General features: G+C 42.2%; 1 protein-coding gene across 4 annotated transcripts in view; it reads right to left on the bottom strand.

Annotated features, from left to right (window-relative positions):
- FAM184A (family with sequence similarity 184 member A) overlaps positions 1-8,518 on the bottom strand; it is a 140,700-nt gene extending 132,182 nt beyond the window's left edge. For all 4 annotated transcript variants that reach the window (XR_009762232.1, XM_061623716.1, XM_061623715.1 and 1 more), the window contains exon 1: positions 7,498-8,518. Coding sequence is in view for 3 of the 4 variants with exons in the window: in XM_061623716.1 (XP_061479700.1) it covers positions 7,498-7,668 (171 nt within the window). In the remaining variant the exon portion in view is untranslated. The remainder of the gene's footprint in view (positions 1-7,497) is intronic.
- Between the last annotated feature and the right edge of the window lie 1,819 nt (positions 8,519-10,337).

Genomic DNA, 10,337 nt, shown 5'->3' on the forward strand with positions numbered 1-10,337 from the left:
AATCCCTTGGCATATTCAACTGATTTACATGTAAAGTACAAAAGGCCTCTTATTCATGTAGCCCTGGGACAGCTTAATCAAGATCAATTATTGAAGTTTTCATATGTAATTCATCTGTGGCACAGAGGTTTAACAAATGAGGTGCATTTATTGGGTTAGTTGGACCCTAAAGGTTGCTTGCACAGTAAGAGGTACGTCTCTCATTTCCTAATCCTCATGGTTTGCCTATCCAGCTGCAGCCCTCTAGACCCCCACCCCTCAACATCACATGCTATTCCTCAGGGTCCCCTTATTCTCATGAGTGTCCGGCAGGGTCATGGTTCTGTAGCAAGAAGGAAAGTAAGCCCATTCCATAATTTTTAGGATCCAGCCAATTGTGAAGGGAGTTCAAATCACTTTCTTGCTGTATGCACAACGCTTGGAATTAATGCTAGTACATACCATCTAGAAGAGAGGCATCCATGTACCTGACAACACAAATATAGCCCTCTGACTCCAACTAGAGCAAGTTCCTCATAAGTAGTTGCCATTGAGTTCAACCTGGTTTGCTTCAGAACTTGCTGCATCTAACCTAATTTTGTAAATTGGTGTAACAACATTTACTTAGAAACAGAGATGGCCAAAAAAGTATGTGCACTGTAATTAAAATACAATGGACTCTAACAAAGTATATTTCAAAAATGAAAGTATAATTCTTTAACTGAAAAATATCTGAAAAATGAAATGTAAGTGTGCTCACATCTATAATGTCTAAACTACACACTTATTCAATAATGTCTTTGCAATGTAAGAATGACTTGCATCCTGCATTTTAATTGTACTTGGGTTCATTTACAATTTTACAACTTAACATACACAAGATAGTGTATATGTCTGTCACTCCTTCCAATTCTCTGTTTAGGTTATAAGCCTATTGTTTTTAACACTACTGTACAGTGCTTAGATCAGACGTTGCTTTTATAAATATTAATACATCACTTCTGAGTAAACATGTTTAGGATTACACTGTTATATCCCACTGGGCACAATGGCATTTTACTCTCTAGTAAAAGCATATTTAGGACTGCAATAACCATTCTTCTGTAGTAGGCACTGTCAGCTACTGCCAGATAAAAGATGCATACATCACTTAAAGAGAGCTGGGGGCTGCTGTTTCTGTTCTTCTTTCCAAGTGCAGAGCATCTTCTCCTCATAGGAAGAGCTCCTCTAGATGAGTCTGCCTGCAACAGGTGGTTGCAGAAAGGAGTCTAGCAGAAGGGAATTCATTTCAAATTAACAGGTTCCCCGATTAGGAAGGTAGCGTGCATAACAGCCCCTAAGAAGCACTGGGCCTGGAACTCCACCAGTGGCGATGAAGAGTCACTGCACACAAGGAATGAACAACCCCTTTGAAGAAGGATTTTGCTCACCAAATTCAGGATCGGATTTTTAGTGTGCGAGAAACCTGAAAATCTGCTGGAAATCAACTCCAGTGTTGCGTTTGTTTATGTGCAGTTGCATGAAAGCAAGAGGAAGGGGAAGGAGCAGGAAGAGAACACATGTCATGCACCTATGATTTCATTTATTTATTGATTGACTGATTGATTTATATCCCACCCTTCCTCCCAGCAGGAGCCCAGGGTGGCATTTGTGAAATGAGTTTGAAGATTTGAAGAATACTAATGCATTCTGTTACCCATATAATAATACTATTTACAATATAATAAATTCAAAATTGTATGTATGAGAGGGCTGAATGAATGAAAGATGAAACTCTGCAAGGTTGCCAAAGAGGAAATGTTCCAGTGGCTGGTTGCTATCTCAAATAAACAGAACTTTGTTTTAAGAAACAATACTCCTGGAAAGAAGCAGTGTCACATTACAGGACAGAGATAACTTGACAAGACCAGAAAGGATACCTTTGAGCCAAAAGAGGGCCTTCAGTCCAAAAGGTCTACAATCAACACATTCGTCCACTTGTCACATAATAAGAAACTGAGCGGAGAGTGTGTATATGGTGTGTAAAGGGTTAAAGGAGACTGACTGCAAGCATGGCCCCTTCTATGACTCAGTGGGTGGAATTTATGGTGAGTGTGTGTTTCAGCCCTCTAACAGTTCAGTTCTGTATAAGCTGGCCTCAGAGCTAGTCATGTTTATTATGCATTTAACAAAGCTACGGTTTCGCTGTTCACTTGGAGTCTGCTTTGGTGCATGGTTAACTGGAAGGTGTGCAGCTGTGCGAGTCCTTTTATTTTAGTGCATAAGGTACCACTTTTTATTTATTATTATTATTATTTATTAAATTTATATACCGCCCGACTAGCAATAGCTCACTATTACAGAGTATAAGAGCCATGAGGAAACAGCCATTTTGTGGCAAGGACCTCTGCAGCACCCCAAGGAGCAGCGCAAAGCTCCCAACATTGCCCCACTTCACCATCTCGCTGTGCTACTAGATTAGCCATATAATTAGATAGAGCAACTATATTCCTGCACAGCATGTGCAGCATGTGGATTGACAGCTCTCAAACAGATGAAATAAATACACTTTTGAAAACTTGTATCATTGCGTCAGTCTCTGTGGTTCTCCCACTCCAGTTCTGGGTTGCATTGATGACACACCCAGGCAACCCAGCTAGGTCCTTACCAACCTCAACTACAATCATTGCCTCCTGGCCACTCTACCGATCTGGAAGTACAGGAAAATGTCCATCGCTGGTTCCAAGTTCTCTGCCCTCCAAACCATGCCTTCGCTGGGTACAAGTTGTGAAGATTACCCTGCACTTCTTCTGGCTTGGAGAAAGCACAGAGGCATATTTCACCACTGCCTAGCCTAGCCAAGACTTGCAAGGCAAGAAGATGAGTTTCTGCAACTCTGCCGGGAGGAGAGGCTCTTGTCTGTGCAGAATGGCAAACAGAAGCACAGACCAGAAAGGAATGTCCTACCAATTCCTCCACTGGTGAAAGCCTTAACTTGAGTTGAGTGACACCATGGGATATAATCCAAACGGTTTAAACTTCCCCATGTGCTAGGGCCCCGATAAAAATTTGTCATTTTTTTTAACAGACACAATTGCAAATGTGTCCCTCTTCTGACAGCCTGCTTGATAGAAAACAATTTTTGACTAGCCTCCTAAGAGGATAGTAATTTCCCCCTCCCCTGTGGCCAGTATAAAAATGCATGATACTAGCATCTTAGTAAGATGATGGTGATGGTAAGAACATAAGAACAGCCTGTTGGATCAAGCCAGTGGCCCATCTAGTCCAGCATCCTGTTCTCACAGTGGCCAAACAGATGACCATCAGAAGACTGCAAGCAGGAAATGAGTGCAAGAGCACTCTCACCCCAACTGATATTTGAAGCATTCTGTGGACTGTGGAGGCAAAGCATAGCCATTGTGGTTAGCAGCCTTTGATACCATTATCCTCCATGAACTTGTCTAATCTTCTTTTGATGCCGTCCAAGTTAGTGGCCATCACTGCCTCCTCTGGGAGCGAGTTTCATAGCTTAACAATGTGCTATGTGAAAAAGTACTTTATTTTATCATTCTTGAATCTTCCAGCATTCAGTTTCACTGGATGTCCACAGGTTCTAGTGTTATGATTAAGGGATAAAAACTTCTATCAACCCCTCTCCATGACACACATAATTTTATACACTTCAATCATGTCACCTTGTCTTTTCCCTAAACTAAAACCCCTCAAATGCTGCCTTTCCTTACAGCAGAGTTGCTCTATCCTCTTAATCATCTTGGTTGCCCTTTTTTGAAACTTTTCCAACTCTGCAATATTCTTTTTGAGGTGAGGCGACCAGAACTGTATACAGTATTCCAAATGCATCCACACCATGGCACTTTGATGAGTTTTATTTTCAATACCTCTCCTAATGATCTCTAGCATGGAATATGCCTTTTTCACAGCAACCACCCACTGGGTTAGCATTTTCATTGAGCTAACCATTATGAATTCAAGGTCTCATTCCTGGTTAGTCACTACCAGTTCAGATCCCATAAAGGTATATGTGAAATTAAGATTTTTTTGCCCCAATTTGCATCACTTTACATTTGCTCACATTGAATTGCATTTGCCATTTTACCGTCCATTCACTCAGTTTGGAGAAGTCCTTTTAGAGCTCCCCGCAATCCCTTTTTTGTTTTAACAACCCTGAACAATTTGCTATCACCAGTAAACTTGGCCACCTCACTGCTCACTCCTAACTCTAGATAGTTTATGAAAGCACAGATCCCAATACTGATCCTCAGAAAACTCCACTTTCTATATCCCTCCATTAGGAGAACTGTCCATTTATTCCTACTCTCTGCTTTCCATTTCCTAGCCAGTTTCTGATCCACAAGAGAACCTCTCCTCTTATTCCATGACTGCTAAGCTTACTCAGGAGTCTTTGGTGAGGTACCTTGTCAAAAGCTTTTTGAAAGTCCAAGAACACTATGTTCACTGGATCACCTCTATCTATATGCTTGTTGACACTCTCAAAGAACTCTGTTAAATTAGTGAACGTACCTTTGCAGAAAGCATGTTGGTTCTGCTTCGGCAAGGCTTGCTCTTCTATAGGCTTGATTAATTATCTTTAACAATATTTCTACAAATATAAAGAGTCTCCAGAGCAATCAGTTGCCAGTGGAATGCACATAAGCATATTGTTTCATTAGGGGCAAAAATTATCTTCCATATACACACAAAAGTCAGCATGTCCATTATAATATAGATACTACTATTACTCCAAATCACCATCAGTCTCCCACTTTTTCAAGCACAGTTACCTAACATGACCAAGCCCTTCCCAGCTTTATCAGCATAAAACAAACTTGACACAGCGTTTTGAACGAACAGAACTAATACTGTATACATTTACAGAGGCTGATAAACGTGCACTTTAATCCATCCCTAAATCTATCAAATGGGCTCTGGACAGCATGAACATTCTTTTTTTTCTGGGAAAGAGTTTTGCAGTTCATTAAACCACCATCTATAAATAAAGCTAAAGGACAGGATTACTTGCTTTAGAGTACAAATCAATTTCTATATCTTTCCTTTCCCAAACTTTTTGTGCTTTCATACCAAAGTCTATAGGCACTAACTGTACAATACATTATTTCAGGAAGCAAGTTCTACTACATATATTACAACAAAACTCAAAGCTATAGCACAGCCTGATCTACCAATTTTGATACTGTTTATTTAAGGTATTTTCACACAAGAACCAGCTGGTATGGTGTACAAAACACACACATATGCCTGTCAAAAACCAGTGTGATATCATGAAGAATTACATGTTTACTTTGGCAGATCCTGGTATCTACACAGCTTCAAAATGCACTGGGTAGCCATGGACAACACATTACAACACAGGGCCTTTTGATGCATTGTGTAGCAGAAACCTCAGGTTTGGGACTATACAACCGACAAGAAGTGAAAAACAGTCCTGGTCCTTTGATGAGTATATATGTATGATAAATACATATCTTGACAGGATCCATTTGAGTCTGAACTCATAACCTACATAGCTACATGATGCACCTGGTGGTCTCAGGCAACACATTATCAAGTCTAAGGCTGCAAACCCACTCCCTTTGTGTTGGAGGCAGGGTACTGGAATGGACAGAGGTGTCCCTCTGCCCAGATAGCTTCTGCCCACAGAGTGACACCAGTGTCACTTCATTGGTGGGAAGCTTCCTGTTCTATCTGCCAAATATGTGGGGAGTCAGAAGAGTAGCTGGTAGGAATCCCTGAAGATAACTGTAAAACAGGGTATTTCCAGGGATGGGGATAAGCTGAACCAGCTCAGGATCACAGGGCATCATTGGGCCCGAATGCTGTACCAGTTCCAACTTGGCATAGTGATTTGACTTGCCCCCTGGCATTCCATCCCAGCCAGCATGACCAGCAGGTTTGCAGATGCAGCAGTGACTCCTCTGCTCTGTTAAGCTATGCTGCTGTTCAGCTGGGGTTTACTTGTAGCACAACATATTTGTACTAAAATATTTACAACATGCCAGAAAAGTACACTTGAACAAGAAGTCTGGAATTATGGATTATCTCACTAGTTGTATCTCAAGTGCTGATGGTAAATATGCATTACTTAGGATCTTCTAAAGAGGTCCTGCTCTGGATTCTACCTTAAAAGACAGTCTAAAGACAGGCAGGACCTTTTTTGTAGCACCCCTAAGAAAAGTTAACATAGCCTCCTCCCTGCTGGGTTTCTGAAGGCAGGTAAAAACTTCGTTTCAGTCAGCCCTTGAGAACTAAGGGCTGTATTCAACGTAGCACTAAGGGGAACATTCTATCAGCATAAGGATTTCTCCTTACACAACAGAATGTTCTCCCACTTCCCTCCCTCTGTGCGCCTCCTAAGTCTGTTCTGGGTTTTTTCCCAGCCCTCCAGGACAGATTTGGTGACAGTGCAGGGTGTGTCAACCAATCCTGGAGAGGAAGAAGGGAGGGGGAAGTCCACTGAGCAAGTGGAAGGGGAGATACCTTGATCATGGAGATTTTCCAGGATGAGGCTCATCCATTGACCACTGCAATTTCCCCAAATGCAGGCAATTCAACTGCATAAGGGACACACTGGGGGGAAGGGGGAAGTCTCATTGAACAAGTGGAAGTTGTTCCGCTCACACAATTATTTAGTTGAATACCGCCCCATCTATTCCTTTGAACACTCAGTTTTTGCTATACTGCTGCTTTTCTTTCTTTTTTTGGATCTTTCATTTAAATTGCATTATTTTATTGTTTTACATTTTGTAAACTGCTATGAAATTTTCATGAATAGCACTACTGAAGTACTTGTTAAAAGATAGGCTTTAAAAAAGTTTTTAGCATTTTAAACCGCCACTGAAATTAATCTAGAGTGATTCATTCTGTAGAATTATGCAAAAGGAATGATACAACAGAAGCGGAAAAAAAGTTACTGCTTGCATAAATGAAAGCACCAAGTACACTTACAAGCTAAAAACAGAACAGCAATTAAGACACTGTACTATGCATAACTAGATTCCAAGAATAGAAAAAGCAAACACACAGACTGATCCTAAGCCTGTTTACTCATAAGTAAGAATTGTTGTTTTCAATGGAGTTGATTAGCAAGTGACTATGCATAGGATTGTTGCCTTTGCTCCATAAAAATACTGCCCTGTGGATAGATGTTACTTTTTACGCTTAGAATGACACAATGATAGATATTAGTATTGCTATAGATTTCTTCTGTTAAGCAGATCTGAAGAAAGTATAACACTAGAGACAACCCATCCTCTCTTAAGGGATTGTGCAAAAAAAGTGACGACAGCCATTGTGAAATTAATGCAGACTTTTCTTAAAGGAATTTTGACAAATTTAAGCAGACAGCACAACTGAGACTTTACTCTCTGCATCCCATGCAATATTTTAAACACACTTTTTAAGGTTAGGAAAACTGCAATTTTAAAAAATGTGGGAGCAAGAGAACGGTCTATATGGGAACAAGAGGGGGGATGGCTTAGAGGATGGAGGGTGCCCTCCTACCTTGGTGAGCTGAGCTATTTTCTTGCTCATTTTGAGATGAAGATCTTGATTATATTCCATGCCAAGCTGGGAGGAGGTAGCTGAAGAAGTGGAGGCGGTGAATTTTCCAGCGCTCCCCGAGGCGCTGCTGCTGTAGTAGTGCTGCTGCCAGCTCATCCCTGGTGTCGCCATCTTCCCCACCCCGGTCAACTGCTCTGCCAAGCACCCGGAGGAGAGGGGCAAGAGTGACAGAAAAACGGGGGTGGGTGGGAGAGGGTTGGAGGCGGAGGAAGAAGACAAGGAGAGTGATGGAAAGCTGGTGGCTGTGGCGAGGAGGAGGGGAAGAGAAGGGAAGGAGGGTGGGCAAGTCAAACTACTTCTTCACCTCCCCCAGTCCCCCCTACTACATCCTCTCTTACAGCACCTGGCACTCACAACGTGTCCCCCCTCCCGGCCTGATTTGTCACGCTAGGTCCTTTTGCACCATTTTCCTACTGGGGTGGGTGGGTCGGTGGGAGAAAGAGAGGAGGAGCACGACGACCAGCAGACACCCTCCCTTCCTTGCCCTTCAGTCCAGGTGAGGGAGAAAAGGATACGGCTGCTCGAAAACTATTAGCTCCGCTTCTACTGAGGTAAGCGCAGTCCCGTTTGCTGGTCCTCAGAGGATTCCATCCCCGTCTGCGGTCTTCCCTCACAGCGGCGCCTTTTCCTCCGGGAGCCGCGCTCCCCTCGGGCCCCTTTTCTAGGTCCCGCGAGGGGAGGGGGAGCCAGAGCGGAGCGCCCCCCGCCGTCTTGCTGCCCCCACAGGGCTCCCCCTCCCTCCCGCCGCTAGCCTCGCAGAGAAGGGGGAAAAACACCTAGCAGGCAAGCGACGCCGACTGTTGCTACCCTAGCAGCCGCCACCGCCGCCACCCCCTACAGCTCTCGGCCACACAGAAGCGAACACTCCGTTACCAGGGTCTCGCCAAACTGTTTACGCCGTGCACGTGGCGTCATTTCCGGCTGCCGTCCTTCAGGCCCCGCCCCTTTCAGAACCTCGGAAAGGGGCTTTTTTTAAAAAAACAAACAACACTGCACACTTCAGAGTGATAATTTAAAACCCTTCGGCAGTGGACGCATGCGCAGTAAGAGGGGAGAGTTTGTTTTTAAAGAATACAGCAAAGCTTTTGATTGTGTAGAAGATCATGAAAAACTATGGAATGCTTTAAAAGAAATGTAAACCGCCCAGAGAGCTTCGGCTATGGGGCGGTATATAAATACAATAAATAAATAAATGGGGGTGCCACAGCATCTGATTGTCCTGATGAGCAACCTATACTCTGGACAAGAGGCTACTGTAAGGACAGAATATGGAGAAACCAACTGGTTCCCAGTCGGAAAGGGTGTAGGACAGGAGTTTATTTTATCATCCTATTTGTTTAATCTATAAGCAGAACATATACGGAAAGTGGGATTCGACCAAGATGAAGAAGGTGTGAAAATTGGAGGGAGAAATATCAATAATTTAAGATATGCAGAGGATACCATACTACTAGCAGAAACAAGTAATGATTTGAAACGAATGCTGACGAAAGTTAAACAGGAAAGCACAAAAGCAGGATTGCAGCTGAACATCAAAAAGACTAAAGTAATGACAACAGAAGATTTATGTAACTTTAAAGTTGACAACAAGGATATTGAACTTGTCAAGGATTATCAATACCTCAGCACAGTCATTAACCAAAATGGAGACAATAGTCAAGAAATCAGAAGAAGGCTAGGACTGGGTAGGGCAGCTCTGAGAGAACTAGAAAAGGTCTTCAAATGCAAAGATGTATCAATGAACACTAAAGTCAGGATCATTCAGACCATGGTATTCCCAGTCTTTATATATGGATGTGAAAGTTGAACAGTGAAAAAAGTGGATAAGAGAAAAATCAACTCATTTGAAATGTGGTGTTGGAGGAGAGCTTTATACATACCATGGACTGCAAAAAAGACAAATAATTGGGTGTTAGAAAAAATTAAACCAGAACTACCACTAGAAGCTAAAATGATGAAACTGAGGTTATCCTACTTTGGACACATCATGAGAAGACATGATTCACTAGAAAAGACAATAATGCTGGGAAAAACAGAAGGGAGTAGAAAAAGAGGAAGGCCAAACAAGAGATGAATGGATTCCATAAAGGAAGCCACAGACCTGAACTTACAAGATCTGAAGAGTTTGGTTTATGACAGATGCTGTTGGAGGTCGCTGATTCCTAGGGTTGCAATAAGTTGTAATCGATTTGAAGGCACATAATAACAACAAAAAACTGAGTTCCATAGACAAAATAAATGGCTTATAGCTCTGTAATAAGCATCTTCCTCCTGTCCTCGCATCATGTTTGTGAGCTTCCACTTTGTCTGCAGCTATGGTTTGAGTGGCCCCAGCAGCAGGTTGGACTGTGTTCCCAGGCTGCTCCCACCTATATTTGATCATTTGTTGCGAGAGATTCCAAACCGTCACCCCCACCTGGTTTTCTGATGACGCCCTCACTTTGGAAGGTTATTTGAACATCCCTCTCAGGCATCTGATACTGTCTCCAGAGACTGTTCTCAAACAGCGTTCATATTATAACAAAAGCTTTCCAGTAGTCTCCACATATGGTATTCAGCTAGAATAAATTATCTATTTCTGTGCATTTGGTCTTTCGCAAGGTCCCACAGTTAATCGTAAAAATGAAATCTACTAAACTAAATTTATAATACTGTTTGCTTAATAAATCCAAATTCCTTTCAGGTAAGAATATCATCTTTCTAACATTAGAAAACTGATATGGGGTTGAAAACTCATTCATGATCAGTATTTATTATACAAAGAATGATCACAGCACTAA

The sequence above is a fragment of the Rhineura floridana genome, chromosome 4 (assembly GCF_030035675.1).
Source record: "Rhineura floridana isolate rRhiFlo1 chromosome 4, rRhiFlo1.hap2, whole genome shotgun sequence".
NCBI lineage: Eukaryota > Metazoa > Chordata > Lepidosauria > Squamata > Rhineuridae > Rhineura > Rhineura floridana.